A 19,894-nucleotide genomic window follows, 5' to 3' on the forward strand; every position below is an offset into this window, starting at 1 on the left:
AGGGGCTATAACTCGGATTCTATTCAAGCTTCTCGCTCTAGAGCATCCAAATACAATCAAGATGAGTTATTGGCTCCCCCTGATCTCAAACAAGAATCCAACACTATCAGGTATATTACCACCTTCAATTCCAGCTCACTTTCGGTTCGTAAATGTCTCACGAAATACATTGAGAACTGAATCTGCTGTAGAAGATGTAGTAGGTAATTATCCCAACATTACCTATAGGAAAGGGAATTCCTTAAAAGACAAGCTCTGCAAGAATGATGTGACAGAAGGAAAATATTCCGGTTCTGATATTCAGGTTTTTTTTTACATGTATGTCTTACAAGGCTTGCAAATACAGTTGTAATGTGAAAAGGGTCTACTATCCCATAGCTGATATAGGAAAGCCTATTGAAAAACATCTAACGTGCCTTTCAGATCATTGTATCTATGTCTTGATGTGCCCATGTGCCAAGAAATACGTTGGGAGCACAATGTTTCCAGTGAAAAAGCGTGTTCTTGAGCACATGAGCACATGAGAGCCATTCAAAATAAGGATAAATTGTCACCTATAGCAAGGCACTTCGAAGAATTCCACAAGAGTAATTGCGATGTATTGCGCTTCTTTGTGATTGACAGAATACCACCATGTATAAGAGGGGGCAATAGAATTCGCAGACTTCTTCAGCTGGAATCTCAATATATTTTAGAACTTGATTCGAAAATTCCAGGGGGTCTGAATTCGGAAAAAGAGATGGCCTGGTAATTAGATGAATAGTCTGACTTTCTTTAGCCTTTGACTATCATACTTTTTGGTTTAGAAATGAAATTTTAGAAGTTGCTGTAACAAGTTTATTGGCAATTATGTGAATGTCTGAGCTCAATACCGCTTATATGAAATCCGTGTCCACATTGATTTTAGATCACTGTCACCATTGTTTTTAACTGTGTATAGTTATTTTGTGTAGTGTCGGATCCAGTTTGCGTTGCCCATCATACTTTTTGTTTCTTGTGTACAGGTGATGCTGGAAGGAGAGTACAAAATGTGCCCTTTGGACAGGAAGGAGGATTATGTCTGGATAGTCGATTATCCAACTGGGGAAGATAAACTGTAATGAACTGTCATATTTTGGGATGGTTAAATAACCCACTTGGGATATTTAATAATGTTGTTGTAAAGCTGACTAAACCGTAAATGCAGGTAAAATAGTAATGGATTGTAGTTGTGTCATAGCACAGATGTTCATAGGATTATGAGTTATGCAGAGAAATTCTAAATCGATAAACCTGTATAGCAGGTATTCCATTTAAGAAACGCAAAATGTTTGTTTTGTTAGAATTACCCACTTGGGGAAGTCGGATATGAGTTGGGATGATGGTATTGAAATGGCATAATTTTATTGAGATACTAATGTGCCAAAATAATTTAAATTAAGAAACCCATGTAGTAGGTACTCCGACTTACAAATGTTTGCTTTGTTAGAATTAGATAATGGAGGCTCCTTACAGGCAACCGGGGTACCGTTTTCAGAGCAAGCACAAGTCGAAGAGACCAGCACCGTCAGGTATCCAACAATATCCTACAGTACAGCAGAGCTGCCCAAAACACAAGGGCGTCTTCAGAAAGAATAGTAACTTCCATTCCTTATTCTACTTGCTATTTATCCCCTAGCAGGCTATTAAGCCTGCCGGCCGCCCAAGGAAGCCCGCAATAGGGAACTGAAGGTATTTATAACATGTGCGCGCTGTATTCACGCAACTACTCGTTACTCGAAAAATCGATCAATATACCACCATGCACCTCTTAATGCTACGAGCCCTTTCCTAGCTATCACAAGCGTCATTGCCATTATGCCTGTGCAATAAAACCTAAAACAAAACCATTGTGATTATATCGCTTACAATGCATACTTCAAAATTGGAACGCATTTCTCGCTATCACCCGCGCTTTTTTTCATTATGCATGTGCGATGTAACCTGAATAGGTCCGACATAGCGCATACATACATACAAAAATCAGATGTTTCATCCACGACATCCTGCACAGCGAACCTGTAACCATGACAACAGAGACTTGCTGCCCTTTCCTGCCATGAGTACGCATTTCTCGCTATCACCCTCGCTATTGCCAATATACATATGTGAGGTAACCGGAACCGCTCCACATAGCGCACAAAAAATCGTATGTTTTACCTACGACAGCCTGTGCAGCGAACCTGTAACCAGGACAACAGAGGCCTGATGTTTTCTCTACCTTTTCGGCCCTTAAAAGGACCTCGTAGAAACTGGTGTTTTCTTGTTTAGTGACAATAGTATTCCCCACTTTTGGAATTTTAAAATGTTAACATTCTCCAGCACTAATGCAGTCAATTCTCTTAAATCTCTTAATTTACTATTCCAACCCCAGTCTGTGCGGACAGTAGCGAAGGTGTTGGATTTTAAATCCAACAGCTTCTACCCCCTTCACAAGTCATTGTTACAACTTGCGGGGTAATGGTATGCGTTGTTACAATGCAGTCGTTATAACAACTGCGTAGTAGGAACATGTAGGATCACAGAGTCATGGTAAGGGTTGTTTACCGAAAACAGTGTATCACCATGATTTTTCTTTCATCATTTTTCACAGTTATAGGTACTAATGACCAATAACGATTATAGAAGACTGGTAAGTCAATGACCTACCTTCCAGGCTGCTTATTTAGGCACCTCACACTATCACTGGTCCAGAACAAAGCCCCCGACCCGGCTGGGCATATATGGGGCTGAAACATGTCGAACGCTCACATGGACAAAAGAGTGCGTTTGATTAGTAACGTTATCTTTATACGCACTACCTTGATTTTACCTTTCCATGTCTCCAACTGAATAAAAAAAATTGAGCTTGGAGATGTAGGTAATTTTAACTTACCTCACTTGAGCACTATTTATCACTGATCACTACCGTACTACCAGTTGGTCTTCGTCTGGCTGGAGGATAGCATACCACAAATATCTGATGATGATGCTGTCACGTTAAAAATTAGGTGGACAACCAAGATTTACCGCCCAACTACCTATGTATGTGAATGAGGGTTTGAAAGACGGCTACCATACCTGACCCTGGTTACACGGGTACAAATGATCCATTCTCCCTTGATTATAGGTTCTAGTATGGAAGCTGAATGGATCTCAGCTTCTCTCTCCCCCTTTTGACAAAGAATGGCTTTACTGCGCAATCCTTCCCCAAGCAGCCTTTACAGTGAGTGCATTCATTTATCACTCTGAAGCAGAAACTTCAGGTACATCTTTAGGATCCTGGATATTGGGGACAGGAACCTCTTTTTTGGTATTCAGGTACTATATATCTCTACCATACCCAAGGATCCTATAAATATTACTGGGTGTTGCAAATTATTACCAGCTCTCTTAAATGGAGGGGATATTTATATATTTTAATGTGATTTGATTATGTTTTCAATATTTTTTTTAAAACAATGGGTTAGTGAATTGGGACCTGTTTTAAGTGCATGAAAATATATGGAAATTCTTTCGTGGCGAAAGACATGACTGTTACTACCTTATGAAAAGAATGGGTGATCCTGATGTTCAGAGGCACAGTGCCACTTCCAAAAAACAATTGAGGAAGGGTAGAGGCAGTAGTGATAGAATCACCCTCCTGTATGTTGTAGATAACCAATGAGATTCTATCAATATGAAAAAAGTGATGTCTTTATTTATTTATTTTTTAGGTGGAAACTCTGTGTCTAATAAAGGTGTACTCTCTTCGTGGGTTGTCGAAGGAGAGCACTATGTGCTTTTAAAATACCCCTCACACACTATGAATCCCATAGTGTCATGCTTCATAATAGGGGTCTTCCCGTCCATCTACGGGGCGGGGCGTGCTACGACTTACGAACTACGCGGGAGCACTGAATGGTGACGATAGGCTATGTGTGGTGTGGTGGTAGGGGTGAGAGGTGAAGGTGGGGACTTACTAAGCTGTGGTGATAATACTAAAAAAGTTTAGAAATTCCCTGGCTGGTAGAAAAAACAATGTATTCACTTCTCTAGCTGGGAACAGTAAAAAGGGGGTTAAAAAAGCAGTAAAACAAAATGTGTTAACTACTTGGTCGACATGACATGTTTCATAAGCAGACCCCTACTGCTTATTCATCAGGACCTATGGTGATTCCTACCAATAATACTCAATTCTAAGTATAAAGATGTATGCCTAAAGTCCTATTCGTGGAGGCAAATAAGCCACCAGGAAATGCTTCTGGGCTTGAGTGGGCCCCTAGCGAAGCTTTGTGAAAAAAATGTGACCTAGTCCGGTCCCTATGGAGAGAAAAAAGGGAGAAAAAAGAACAAAAATACAGTTGATGATTGTTGTAAAAGCACAAGGAAGAATATTTGGCACATAATAATCCAAGATCAACTTATTCGTTGTTTTCACATTGTGGCATGATATTTACAGACAATAGTGAAATTACCCCATGCTCTGTAGCAGAAAAAAAGTGCTATTAGTACACTTTCTTTTCATAATCATTGATTTGAGAGCCTAATATCCCTCCATTAACTCACACATACGAACACTAAAAACACTGCAGGACATACATACACAGAGTATCTCAATTACCTAAAAGCAGGGGGTCCATGTGCCTCCCTAGCGGGATTCCAACTGGCAAGTGAAAAGAAGGGCGGCAGTTGTAAGCCGAGTTCGTTTATGAGAAAACACGAACTGTGAATTAATAGTGCCTGTTAACAAATAAACACAAGTAACATATACATACACTCGTTGCAAACGATGTTTGCCCCATGAGTCTGCGTCTTAGGGTTTCAAACCGCCGGTTTACTGTGATAAAATAAACGTTAGGGTTAACTGGGCTGCCTGTTGGTCAAACGCAGCCCGATAAAAACGAGTAATCAGGTATGTTTAAAGACCCGTGATTAGGGTCTGACTTACGTGACCGCTAGCGAGTAATCGTGTTAATCCTACCCTAGCGCAGCTCCGTGGGTTACAAGGGGAAAGCGAACCCTCTCCTTTTAAGCCGGAAGTCAAAGCTCGCAGCAGCCGGTGCGTCAGCAAGTTCAGTCCGTGTGTGGACTGAAACGCTAGAGCGTATACAAAGATGTCTGACCATTGTGGCATCAGCGTGGTGGAAACAGAACCCAGAGACTGTGTCTTTCTTCTCTTTTTACGTTCATCGGTAGGAATGGTGGAAATGGCTTATTTTGTAAAAAATTTAATTTAATTCATTTCCAAGGTAAGAAAGTAACAGATTTTGAATCTATCTCAGGAGAGTAATTTAAAACCATGGAGTTGGAAAAAAACTTCAAATCGGATGAACAGAATGCCTGGGGTTACTCATGCATATGGTCATATAAAAAAGCATGCGATCACCATGAATGTGCCAACAATTGGCAGTGGCAAACTACAAGATTTCCCTCATTGGAAAAAAATGTAGAATACATGAAAAGCGCAGAACAAAGGAATCTTAGTATCCTGGGGGCAGTTCTGATTCGGTTTCTGCTATATATCATTTATCCCAAAGGGATGGTTGTGATTGGGATAGCTCTGGTGGAGGTCTCAAAGCTGTCCCCACGATATTTCGTCGTTCAGGCCAGTCTTGTCAGTACTCAGACGGAACACCCATCTTTGTTCCTTCTCAAGGAGTTGTTCTTCTCTGGTTACCTGTTCGATTACTGTCCAAAAAATGTCTTCAGGTTTGTGGTTCAGTTCGAGGAAGTGCGTCGTCAGTTTTGTACTTGCCCTTTTACATTTGATCGTACTCTTGTGATCCCCTATTCTTGTTTTAATGGGTCTACTGGTCATGCCCACATATTCCATGTGGCAAGGGCAAGTAATCAAGTATACAACATTGTTGGTGTTACATGTTGTGAAGTTCCTCTGTTCCCAGCTTGTCCCATTTCTAAAGATCAGTTTATTGCTCTTCTTTGTCAGACAGCAAACCCTACAGTTGCCACATGGGTGATGGCCTTGGACAAAATCAGGATTCCTGCTGGGGTTAGTGTTGGGGGTTTTTGGTCTGGTGTGTACCAGTATGTCCCTGATACTCCATCACCTTCTATGCGAGAACATCGGTTTTGGAAGCTGAAGACCCCCACTGTTCAAAATCTTCCAATGTTTATTTACAATCTTACTGACCTGATTTGAGCTTGTGTTGTAGGTAGTGATACATATAGGTCTTTTCTCTTCTTCCTCTTGTGGTATTTTTTCTTCGAGGAGGCTCTCCCTGCAGTTATTCCGTGCTCTCTTAAAGGTTTGATTGATTATTGTCTCAGGGTATTGACGAGCCTCCAGTTTCCTCTTTAGATCTTTCGATTGGAGCTTGAAATTCTCAATTTTGGTGCAATTCCTCCTCAAGCGGAGGAATTGCCCGTACGGTAAATTATCCCGTAAGTGTTTAGGGTGGAAGCTACTGTACATCAGAAGACAGTTTTTGGAAGTGTTTTTAAAATGGGTGGTGGTCATTAAGCTTCCATCACTTGGGAAGATATTAAGGTCAAGAAATACAAGGCTGCTGTTCGAGATGGTACTTGTGAATTTCAGGAAGTCGTCCTGCATATTCAGCCATGTCAGGAATTGTTTTGACGTTCGTTCATCCCCATCCCAAATGATGAGGATGTCGTCAATGTACCTTCTCCAAGTCCTTATATGATGTCTGAATGGATTGGTGGGATGGAGTATTCTCGTGGTTTCCAAGTTATGTACATAGAGACCAGCTATGCTGGGAGCAAAAGTGCTCCCCATGCTGGTCCCGTGCTTCTGTAGATAGAGGGTGCCTTCATACTAGAAGAAATTCTCTCTCAAAGCCAATGAACAACACTCCATGACCACATTCCTAGGGGTTTGGTATTCCCAGTCAACCTCAAATAGGACGTTTTCAATGATGTTCAGGGTCTCATTGTGGGGAGGCTGGTATACAGACTCTCCATGTCACAGCTTATCAGTAGTTGGGAGTCTGGGTCGAAGGTGAGTTCTTCAAGTAGATTTAGTACGTCCTTAGTATCCCTCAGGTATGTTGAGGTTTATTGTACCATAGGTCGTAAGAAGGCGTCTGCGAATCTGGACACTGGTTCCAAGATTGATCCAATGCCTGAAACGATGGGTCGTCCAGGGGGGTTGTCTAGTCTCTTATGTATCTTTGGTAAGATTTATAGATACGGGATTTTGGGGTTCTTTTGGCATAGGAATTCCCCTTCTTTTTTGTAATCCAATTGTGAGCCAATGCTTCCTCTACCATAGTGTTTATTTTTACCCGTATTCTCTCAGTGGGATCAGAGCGAAGTATCTCGTAGTTGCGCTGGTCTTGGAGAAGTCTTACGCATTTGTTCCTATATTGTTGTCTGGTCTGGATTACTGTGGCACCACCCTTGTCTGCAGGTTTTATTACCATATCGGTGTTGCTGCTCAGTTCTTGGAGCGCTTTACGTTCCTCTTTGGAAATATTTTGAACGACCCTTTGATTCCGTGGGTCTAGATCATTCAGATCCTTCATGACCGCTTTTTCGAAGGTGAGGAGTTCTACCAGTAAGGTGTTATCCAAAGGGGTAAAGTTTGATTTTGGTTTGAGTCCAGTGTCCCCTTCTTGTGTGACCTTTTCTTTGTCCCTGAAAAAAACTTGGATTTTCAATCGTCTAATGAAATCCTGTATTTCTTTACAGAGAAGAAATGTATCCATGTTGGCTGTGGGGACGTAACCAAGCCCTTTCTCCAAGACTTTTATCTGTGCTTCTGACAGATTGAAGTCGGTGAGGTTCACGATCAGGCTCACTTCTGATTCTTGGACCCTCCTGTCATACTTCTTTTCGACACTCTGGGTGGTTCTTCTTCTTCTGTGGTCCAGTGCACTGTTGTGCCTCTCTGGTTCCGTCCTTTGTTACTCCCTTGGCGTACCCCTAATAAAGGGGTCTGGTCGTAATAGCTGTAATCTTGTTGTGGGTATGCCCATGGGGGATAGGGCCCTTGTGGGTACTGGAAAGTTGGGGGGCCATATTGTTGAGGTGGATACATCGTAGGTGGAGGGTTCCATCCTCTTCCTCCTCGGTAGTTGGAACGTTGGCAATTCCGAGGATTACCTTGGTATCTCTGGTTTCTTCCCCTGCTGGAGTTTGAGCTGTTTGATCCAGTGTCTGAGGAGTCATCGTCAGTGGTGTTGTTTTTGGAGGATCGGTAATCTTCCTTGATATAGGGATAGATTTTTTCTGTAGTCCATCGTAGTCAAAAATAAGCCACCAGGAAATGCTTCTGGGCTTGAGTGGGCTCCTAGCGAAGCTTTGTGTGGAGGTGCACAGGAGAATGGATTGTACTCATAATAAAAACTGCGAGTAGACTAGCATCGGAACTTAAAGTGGAGATTCAAGCCATTGAGGTACGATTGAAAAGCTATGTCCCCCGCCGATTTAAAGAAACATCTGGAAGAACTCAATAAAACACTGAATGACTTCGAAACTTCGCTCAAATTGAGCAAATATGAAAAATTCAAAAAAGACAGTGGATGATGGACTACAGAAAAAATCTATCCCTATATCAAGGAAGATTACCGAGCCTCCAAAAACAACACCACTGACGATGACTCCTCAGACACTCGATCAAACAGCTCAAACTCCAGCAGGGGAAGAAACCAGAGATACCAAGGTAATCGTCGGAATTACCAACGTTCCAACTACCGAGGAGGAAGAGGATGGAACCCTCCACCTACGATGTATCCACCTCAACAATATGGCCCCCGCCTTTCCAGTACCCACAAGGGCCCTATCCCCCATGGGCATACCCACAACAAGATTAGAGCTATTACGACCAGACCCCTTTTTTAGGGGTATGCCAAGGGAGGAACGAAGGACGGAACCCGAGGGGCACAACAGTGCACTGGACCACAGAAGAAGAAGAACCACCCAGAGTGTCGACAAGAAGTATGACAGGAGCGTCCAAGAATCAGAGGTGAGCCTGATTGTGAACCTCACCGACTTCAATCTGTCAGAAGCACAGATAAAAGTCTTGGAGAATTGGCTTGGCTACGTCCCCACAGCCAACATGGATACATTTCTTCTCTTTAAAGAAATACAGGATTTCATTAGAAGATTGAAAATCCAAGTTTTTTTCAGGGACAAAGAAAAGGTCACACAAGAAGGGGACACTGGACTCAAACCAAAATCAAACTTTACCCCTTTGGATAACACCTTACCGGTAGAACTCCTCACCTTCGAAAAAGCGGTCATGAAGGATCTGAATGATCTAGACCCACGGAATCAAAGGGTGTTTCAAAATATTTCCTAAGAGGAACGTAAAGCGCTCCAAGAACTGAGCAGCAACACCGAACTGGTAATAAAACCTGCAGACAAGGGTGGTGCCACAGTAATCCAGACCAGACAACAATATAGGAACGAATGCGTAAGACTTCTCCAAGACCAGCGCAACTACGAGATACTTCGCTCTGATCCCACTGAAAGAATACGGGTAAAAATAAACACTATGGTAGAGGAAGCATTGGCTCACAATTGGATTACAAAAAAAGAAGGGGAATTCCTATGCCAAAAGAACCCCAAAATCCCGTATCTATATATCTTACCAAAGATACATAAGAGACTAGACAACCCCCCTGGACGGCCCATCGTTTCAGGCATTGGACCAATCTTGGAACCAGTGTCCAGATTCGCAGACGCCTTCTTACGACCTATGGTACAACAAACATCAACATACCTGAGGGATACTAAGGACGTACTAAATCTACTTGAAAAACTCGCCTTCCACCCAGACTCCCAACTACTGATAAGCTGTGACGTGGAGAGTCTGTATACCAGCCTCCCCAACAATGAGACCCTGAACATCATTGAAAACGTCCTATTTGAGGTTGACTGGGAATACCAAACCCCTAGGAATGTGGTCATGGAGTGTTGTTCATTGGCTTTGAGAGAGAATTTCTTCGAGTATAAAGGCACCCTCTATCTACAGAAGCACAGGACCAGCATGGGGAACACTTTTGCTCCCAGCATAGCTGGTCTCTATGTACATAACTTGGAAACCACGTGAATACTCCATCCCACCAATCCATTCAGACATCATATAAGGACTTGGAGAAGGTACATTGACGACATCCTCATCATTTGGGATGGGGATGAACAAACGTCAAAACAATTCCTGACATGGCTGAATATGCAGGACGACTTCCTGAAATTCACAAGTACCATCTCCAACAGCAGCCTTGTATTTCTTGACCTTAATATCTTCCCAAGTGATGGAAGGTTAATGACCACCACCCATTTTAAAAACACTTCCAAAAACTGTCTTCTGATGTACAGTAGCTTCCACCCTAAACACGTACGGGATAATTTACCGTACGGGCAATTCCTCCGCTTGAGGAGGAATTGCACCAAAATTGAGAATTTCAAGCTCCAATCGAAAGATCTAAAGAGGAAACTGGAGGCTCGTCAATACCCAGAGACAATAATCAATCAAGCCTTCAAGAGAGCACGGAATAACTGCAGAGAGAGCCTCCTCGAAGAAATAATACCACAAGAGGAAGAAGAGACCTATATGTATCACTACCTACAACACAAGCTCAAATCAGGTCAGTAAGATTGTAAATAAACATTGGCAGATTTTGAACAGTGGGGGTCTTCAGCTTCCAAAACCGATGTTCTCGCATAGAAGGGGGAGGAGTATCAGGGACATACTGGTACACACCAGACCAAAAACCCCTAACACTAACCCCAGCAGGAATCCTGATATTGTCCAAGGCCATCACCCATGTGGCAACTGTAGGGTTTGCTGTCTGACAAAGAAGAGCAATAAACTGATCTTTAGAAATGCAACAAGCTGGGAACAGAGGAACTTCACAACATGCAACACCAACAATGTTGTATACTTGATTACTTGCCCTTGCCACATGGAATATGTGGGCATGACCAGTAGACCCATTAAAACAAGAATAGGGGAGCACAAGAGTACGATCAAATGTAAAAGGGCAAGCACAAAACTGACGACGCACTTCCTCGAACTGAACCACAAACCTGAAGACATTTTTTGGATAGTAATCGAACAAGTAACCAGAGAAGAATAACTCCTTGAGAAGGAACAAAGATGGGTGTTCCGTCTGAGTACTGACAAGACTGGCCTGAACAACGAAATACCGTGGGGACAGCTTTGAGACCTCCACCAGAGCTATCCCAATCACAACCATCTCTTTGGGATAAATGATATATAGCAGAAACCGAAGCAGAACAGCCCCCAGGATACTAAGATTCCTTTGTTCTGCGCTTTTCATGTATTCTACTTTTTTTTCCAATGAGGGAAATCTTGTAGTTTGCCACTGCCAATTGTTGGCACATTCATGGTGATCGCATGCTTTTTTATATGACCATATGCATGAGTAACCCCAGGCATTCTGTTCATCCGATTAGAAGTTTTTTTCCAACTCCATGGTTTTTAAATTACTCTCCTGAGATAGATTCAAAATCTGTTACTTTCTTAACTTGGAAATGAATTAAATTAAATTTTTTATAAAATAAGCCATTTCTACCATTCCTACTGATGAACTTAAAAAGAGAAGAAAGACCAAGTCTCTGGGCTCTGTTTCCACCACGCTGATGCCACAAAGGTCAGCCATCTTTGTATACGCTCTAGCGTTTCAGTCCACACGCGGACTGAACTTGCTGACGCACCGGCTGCTGAGAGCTGTGACTTCCGGCTTAAAAGAAGAGGGTTCACTTTCTCCTTGTAACCCACGGAGCTGCGCTAGGGTAGGATTAACGCGATTACTCGCTAGCGGTCACGTAAGTCAGACCCTAATCACGGGTCTTTAAACATACCTGATTACTCGTTTTTATCGGGCCGCGTTTGACCAACAGGCAGCCCAGTTAACCCTAACGTTTATTTTATCACAGTAAACCGGCGATTTGAACCCCTAGGACACAGACTCATGGGGCAAACATCGTTTGCAGCGAGTGTATTTATATGTTACTTGTGTTTATTTGTTAACAGGCACTATTAATTCACAGTTCGTGTTTTCTCATAAACGAACTCGGCTTACAACTGCCGCCCCTCTTTTTACTTGCCAGTCGGAATCCTGCTAGGGAGGCACATGTCACCCCCTGCTTTTGGGTAATTGAGATACTCTGTGTATGTATGTCCTGCAGTGTTTGTAGTGTACGTATGTGCGAGTTAATGGAGGGATATTACGCTCTCAAATCAATGATTATGAAAAGAAAGTGTACTAATAGCACTTTTTTTCCGCTACAGAGCATGAGGTCATTTCACTATTGTCTGTAAATATCATGCCACAATGTGAAAAAAACGAATAAGTTGATCTTGGATTATTATGTGCCAAATATTCTTCCTTGTGCTTTTACAACAATCATCAACTGTATTTTTGTTCTTTTTTCTCCCTCTTTTCTCTCCATAGGGACCGAACTAGGTCAAATTTTTTTCACAAAGCTTCGCTAGGGGCCCACTCAAGCCCAGAAGCATTTCCTGGTGGCTTATTTTTGCCTCCACGAATAGGACTTTAGGCATACATCTTTATACTTAGAATTGAGTATTATTGGTAGGGATCACCATAGGTCCTGATAAATAAGCAGTAGGGGTCTGCTTATGAAACATGTCATGTCGACCAAGTAGTTAACACATTTTGTTTTACTGCTTTTTTAACCCCCTTTTTACTGTTCCCAGCTAGAGAAGTGAATACATTGTTTTTTCTACTAGCAGGGAATTTTTCAATTTTTTTAGTATGATCACCACAGCTTAGTAAGTCCCCACCTTCACCTCTCACCCCTACCACCACACCACACATAGTCTATCGTCACCATTCAGTGCTCCCGCGTAGTTCGTAGGTCGTAGCACGCCCACCCCGTAGAGGAACGGGAAGACCCCTATGATGAAGCATGACACTATGGGATTCATAGTGTGTGAGGGGTATTTTAAAAGCACATAGTGCTCTCCTTCGACAACCCACGAAGAGAGTACACCTTTATTAGACACAGAGGGGCAGATGTATCAAGAAACCATTTTGCACTTCTCAAATAGCGATTGTTAAGGAATCGCTATTTGAGAAGTGCAAAATGGTATGTATGTAGAATTTCGCAATTTTTTAGCGATTCCTTAAAATTCCTTAATTGCGATTAGCAAATTGCTAATCGCAATTAAGGAATAATTTCCCATTCATTTCTATGGGCCAGGAGGCCCATAGGAATGATTGTGCAGTAATTCTCAAATTGCGAATTCGCAATTTGCTAATCGCAATTTGAGAATTATTTCAAGGGTGCAGGGGTGTCTCATGGACACCCTGCTGCACCCCTGAAACTTACATGTGTGTGCATATGGCACACATACATGCCCTATGGGCATGTATGTGTGTCACATGCCACCTTCAAAATAGTCATATTTTGTTTTTTAAAAGGATTTCGCAAATTAACACGAACCTCAAATTGGTGTTAATTTGCGATTCCTTAACCCGAATTTGCAATTTAAAAAAGTTTCATACATGCCATTTAAGGAATCGCAAAATTGCGATTCCTTAAATGCATAAGCAAAATAAGGAATCGCAATTTTTTGCGATTCCTTATTTTGCTAATTTCTGATACATCCCAAAAGATGCTAAATGTCCGTTTGCGATTCCTTAAGGCCGAAATTCTGCGAATTTCGGCCTTAACGAATCGCAAAAGGCTTGATACATCTAGGCCAGAGTTTCCACCTAAAAAATAAATAAATAAATACATCACTTTTTTCATATTGATAGAATCTCTTTGGTTATCTGCACAGTGGCACTTTACATTCAGTATAAAACTTTTGCATTTTAACATGACACACTTTAAGATGACTGATAAAAAGATTTTATAGGTATTTGCCCCAATATAGCACTTTGTATCCATTCACTCATTTTAGAAAATGATAAAATATGAGCCCCTTCAATAAAATAATCTATTGCTTTAGGATTGGGTGTGCAATAAACTGGGAATTGGTGAAAGGATCAGAATGTTGCTCTTATATTTTAGAGAGGCATCAAGCACTTTTTTGAATGAAAATGCAATATATTAAATATGATGATGGAGTGGTTGGGCTATACACTGGACACTTTCACATGGGTTCGTGCAATAAGAAATTAAGTACTCCTTAAAAATAAATGTAGGGGGTGCTTCATGTGCTAAGATAAAAGTTAAGGTATTTTTGAACTATGCCTACTGGGGTATCCTTATTTGCCCAAGGTGTCATCATGATTATAAGATTATTTCTGCCACTACCACGAGACAATTACCTCATGAATTTATTTATTACTGTGAACACAAGAATTAAATATGCCATACATATGTACTGATTACTTTGATAGATCAATTGTGTTATAAATATGTATTAATTAATATGACTGAAACACATTAAAAATACTAAAAACTGCCAATTTAAATGAAAATGTTAGTTAGAAATGGATGGTGACTGCTTCCAATAATGCGATTGAGTTATTGTTATCGTTGTTCTTGTGTCATGGAATGTAAAGAAGGGAATGGGTTTATATAATGAAACAATTGCTGTGTAAGACGACAGGCCCGTAGAAGGCATCTTGCCGAAACACATCAGCCATGATCTGTTTCTAATGTGCCTTTGGTTATATTAACCACATGGCTGCTGGGCGTTTTCCCCCCCCTGTGCTGGAAAATGCCATTTTAGTGGCACCATGACGAGCTCAGCTCGTCATCAGCACACGACACCCGTGGGTGATGACGAGCTGAGCTCGTCATCAGCATCGAAAGGGTTAACACTACAATAAATGGATTGAAATACTTACCTGGATGTGCGGAGTATAATTGTTTTCTCCCAAAATTTCTGTTGTCAAAACCACCTAGGGAAGGAGTCCCCACCCCTATACTGAAAGCAAAAAAGAATCTGTGGTGTCTAGTGGGCTTCCTGACACCTGGAGGGGCAGATTGGGGGTTATCACACTCATCTGCCTCAGAGGGCAGAAGGACTGGCACTTTAGTTTTGGGGAGTAGGGCATGGCCATGCCCATAGTTTGCAGCCCCACCTCTACGTTTCTGTTGAAAATAGACCCTGGTGTCTAGTGGGATTTCTGCCCCGGGGGCAGATCAAGGGTAATTACCCCCATTCATCCAACCTGTTCGCTGTAGTTGTCAGCCAGTTGCTGACCCCTGCACACTCAGCACAGTGCAGGTGTCAGTCATTGGCAGACACTGGGGAGAGTTAGAATGGGCCCTCTGATGTTTTGCTCCAGAGGCTTTCCTGTTTTGCTCCCAAAGCTCTGTCTGCTCAAGAAGAGCTTCCCGAGAACCCTTTGCTTTTTTTGTATGTACATCATCAACATGCATAGTGCGCTGACGTCAATGCATACAAAAGTGAAAGCAAAATGAGCCAAAGGGGTCACTTTATTTTCACTGAATCAGTGTTCGGGATATCTCTGCCCCCAAGCATTGATTCTAATGGGGGAGGTATCTTTGGAAAGGGGAGAATTTCCCCTCTCCAGTGGTATTGCTGCCCAGTGGATCCCTGCTTGGGTATAGATGCAGCTGAGCAAACCCCAAGCAGGGATACACCCACTAGGCACCAGGGAGAGGGGGGCAGAAAGCCCACTAGAAGCCAGGGAAAGTTAATTATTTTGTTTTGTTAATATAGGTGTGGGGCTGCCCCCCATGGGCATAGCTAAGCCCCCACACCAACTAAATAGGGCACCAGTCTTTCTGTCCCCTTGGGGGTCAGATTGGGATAATTACCCCGCTCTGCGTCCCAGGAGAGGTCAGAAAGTCCACTAGATGGCAGAGATCCATTTTTATTTATATGAAAGGATAGGAACTGCCCAGCATGGGCATGGTCGTGGACCCACCCACAGTAAATTGGGCAACAGTTGTTCTGTCCCCCTGTGGGCAGATGGGGGTAATTACAGCCGATCTGCCCCCAAGTGGGGCAGAAAGTCCACTAGAAGCCAGGGAAAGTTCAGGAGGTTCCACCTGACACTGTGGATTTCGCTTTTGGGGTAAAAGAAAGTGGTGCAGCTGTTGCACTTTGGCATTGGCCACATCCCACCTTAAAAGGGACAAGTCAGTCTTTTATGCCCACCAGGGACACACAGGAAGTGGGCCCCAGTGTGCCCCTGGGAAGTAGAAAGCCCACTGTATGGCAGAAATATATATTTTTTACTAAAATATTGAGGTGGGTCTTGCCAATCCTAACACCAGGCCCCACCCTCCCCTTAAAAAATCAAAAGTGATTCTGCTCCTTTATCTTACTAAAGCATCCCATCCCAATGGCAAGCTAGAGGACTTATGATTCCTTTGGGTGTTGTTTTGACATATGGGCCAGGGGAGTGTCCTACTTCAAATATTTTGGGTTTGGGTAGACTGTACCCTGGAAACCTCTACTAGACAGTTCTGAAAACTAGGCATCGGGTGAGTCCAGGGTGACAGGCTTTGCATGCATCTCACACCATTTTCTTAAACACGATGCACAACAAAAATCACACTTTGCCTAAAAACACATATTTTCCTCACATTTCTGTGGGGAAAACTTCTTGAATCTGTGAGGAGCCGCACATTTCCTACCACACAACATTCCCCCAGTCTCATGATAACAATCGTACCTCACTTTTGTTGGTGGGCCAAGAGCCCTTGACACAAAAGTGCTGCTTGGAGAGATCAGCAATAGGTGTAGATGCGGGATTTGGAGCTGTGCTCAGCCATCAGCTATGGAAACTTTCCAACTGCAGACATTTTTGAAAACTAAACAACCAGGGGATTCCAGGGTTGTCTGCCTTGCATGAGTCTCACAAGGTTTTCCTGCCCACAATGCCCTGCAAACCTCAAAATTCTCCTGAAATAATGCATTTGTCTTAAAGTTCTGTGATGCAAGCTTCCTGTATCCGCAGGAATCCACAAAATTCCTACCACCCAGCCTTACCCGACTTGAGCCAATAAAAATGCTGCAGCACTTGTGTGGTTGAGCCTAGTGCCCACGACAATAATGATTCAAACCAAAGTCAGTGGGAGTCCACTGGCAAGGGCTCCCATTCACCTTGATTTGGTCTGTTCCTGTCGTGGCTCAGCATTTTTAGCACATCATTGTGGGGAGCATAAACATTATGCTCCACTCCCAGATGCACAGCATGACAGGATATTTTATCAGCATTTTTAGCGGCACAAGTGTTGTAAGGCTGGGTGGTAGGAATTTTGTGGATTCCAGAAGTTTCCATCACAGAATAGTAAGGGAAGTGTGTGATTTCAAGCAAAGTTCATGGTTTACAGGGCATTGTGGGTAAGATAACATCATGGGATCCATGCAAGTCACACCACCCTGGACCCCCATAGTTGTCCTGTTTTTAAAAAATGTGCAAGTTCGCTAGGTTTCCCTAGGTGGCCGCTGAGCTATGGCCCCCACAGCTACCTAACTTACAAAATAAGGGTCCGTTTTGAGTGAAAAATTGGGATTTATCCATGTTGCGTTTTGGGTCATTTCCCATCGCGGACGCTAGGCCTACCTACATAAGTGATCTACCTTTTTAATTGGGAGACTTGAGGGAATGCTGGGTAAAATTTACTTTCCGGGTCCCCACAGATTCCAAAACTCTCTTTCACAGAAATAAGAGGAAAATATGTTTTTAGTCAAAGTTTGAGGTTTTCAAGGAATTCTAGGTAACAAAACCTGGTGAGAGCCACGCAAGTCTCCCCTCCCTCGATTCCCCTAGGTGACAATCAAAGCTGCACAGGTTTGCTAGGGTTTCATAGGTGCCGGCTGAGCTAGTACCCCAAATTTACAGCTACCCACTTTGCAAGAAAGGGGTAAGTTGAGAGTGGAAAAATATAATGTAACCATGTTGCGTTTTGGGATATTTCCTGTCCCGGGCGCTAGGCCTACCCGCACAAATAAGGTGCTGTTTTTATGGGGAGACCTGGGGTAATAGTGGATAGAAGGAAATTTGTGACTCCCTGCAAATTCCAGAACTTTTTATCACAGAAATGTGAGGGAAATATGTTTTTTTTCAAAGTTTGAGGTTTGCAAGGAGTTCTGGGTAACAAAACCTGGGAGAACCATGCAAGTCACCCTTCCTGGATTCCTCCAGATGTCTAGTTTTCAAAAATGTACAGGTTTGCTAGGTTTCCTTAGGTGCTGGCTGAGCAAAGGCTCAAAATTCACAGCTATCCACCTTGCCAAAAGGGTCAGTTTTGAGTGGGAAAATTTGATGTTTCCATGTTGTGTTTTGGACCATTTCCTGTCACAGGCACAGATGAAAATGTTGTCGCAAATGGCCGTTTTTTCCAACTCATTGTCAGTATTTCTTTATTTCAAAAGTTAGTTTATTTGGTAAAACCTTGAGCGATCTACATATGACCCCTTGATGAATTCAGAATGTTGTCTACTTTTCAGAAATATACAGCTTTTTTACATCGCCAATGGATTTCACACTGCTTTTTACCACAAACTGAATGTAGGTTGAAAGCACACAAAATAGGTAAAATAAGCAACCACTGTGAAAAATGCCAAACTTGTTGTGCTTAGAAATACTTATTTATAATTCTATACAGAACAGCATGTGTTGTCTTGGTGCTGTGGAGTGTTGGTTCTATGAAGAGTCAGTTGGTGCCTCTCTTTTGTCGTGCGAGGAGCGGTGGCCTGTTTCTTTTTTTTTTTTTTTTTTAACTCTGCATGTTCCTGAAAGCTGGGAAGATTGTGACTTTAGCACAGTAAACCGTTTATTGATGTCAATTTTAGAGAAAAAAAAACAGACACTTTAATCCAGAGCACATTTTTCCTATTTTTACTATCAAAACTTAAAATGTAGCTATATTTTTCCTATTTTCTCCATCCCCTCCAGGGGAATACAAACATCCCTGGGTACATTTAGAATCCCCGGTGTGTTACAAAAAAGGGGCACATACTTGGCATGGATACCTTATATGGGGAAAAGGTTACTTATGGAGTCCCTAGCGTGAACTACCCCAAATAGCCAACGAAAGGGCTCAGCACTGGTCGGTGAAAAGCGTCAGCAGTTAAGGAGTTAAGGGGTTAATTCGTGAGTAACACAACATAGCGTTAAAGGATAACCTGTCGATTATTTGAATTTTGTTATGTCAATACAAAGATGGAACCCCTCTTTCAGAGTGACAATAACCGCACACAGAGGCAGCGACTGACTGTACCGAGGACTTGGCGCATCTCCAAGGACTTCTTTCTTGGTCCAATGTCCGCTCGCCAAAGCCATCTCCTTCCTGTAAGGTCAAAGAGAAGCCGCCATGAGGGAGGAATCTGTGAAGCGCCAACGCCCCCTATTCATCACAAGCCCCCCGACCCCTCCCCCTTCAGTATTTTGCCTGAGAAATGTACGATCTTTGTGTAGTCAGAAATAAATGGTACAGATGTACTAACCGAGGCAAGAGCAGACAAGAAGTCAAACAGTGAGCTATTTAATAATTTTAACATACAGAACTCACTGAAAAAAACGTAAACATCAGAAAATGTGTGCTAAATGAACGCGATGCTCTTGCTTAGTATATGCCCACGCTGTACTCACGTGCAGAGCTCCCTCGTGCCTTTCCTTTTAGATGTTCTGTGGGAAAAATCCAGACACTATAATTAAAAGTAGTTTAAAATAGAGTCCTAAAGGCTTCCCCGTCGCTCTCAGAAAACTCTGGCTGAGCGGTCACCTTGCATGGCAGCTGTTGCCATGGTTCGGTGGTACACAAAGAAGCACACCTTGTATTGACATTTGTGATGCAGCACGCTTCCGGGTTCCTTTGGCAGGTGAAGCGGACACCATACTACGCACACGCTCAGCTCACACTGTTGCCTGGCCGCGCCATCTGTTCTTGTTTTAAATTCCACAACGTTGATTTTTCCTAACAGAAATGGACACCATCATTTTCAAATACTAGCTTAGCAGAAACAAGATCCTTTCAAGCACTCTAAACCGTGTCGTGT

General features: G+C 42.6%; 1 protein-coding gene across 1 annotated transcript in view; it reads right to left on the minus strand.

Moving 5' to 3' along the window:
• LOC147727101 (RING finger protein B-like) overlaps window positions 1–19,674 on the minus strand; it is a 677,508-nt gene extending 657,834 nt beyond the window's left edge. The window contains exons 1-3 of the mRNA XM_086963055.1: window positions 19,621–19,674; window positions 19,488–19,543; window positions 19,117–19,185 (exon numbers count right to left, since the gene is read on the minus strand). Coding sequence (XP_086819181.1) covers window positions 19,117–19,178 — 62 coding nt within the window. The 5' untranslated portion in view covers window positions 19,179–19,185; window positions 19,488–19,543; window positions 19,621–19,674. The remainder of the gene's footprint in view (window positions 1–19,116; window positions 19,186–19,487; window positions 19,544–19,620) is intronic.
• Between the last annotated feature and the right edge of the window lie 220 nt (window positions 19,675–19,894).

Source organism: Lissotriton vulgaris, chromosome 3_1, assembly GCF_964263255.1.
Source record: "Lissotriton vulgaris chromosome 3_1, aLisVul1.2, whole genome shotgun sequence".
Lineage (NCBI taxonomy): Eukaryota > Metazoa > Chordata > Amphibia > Caudata > Salamandridae > Lissotriton > Lissotriton vulgaris.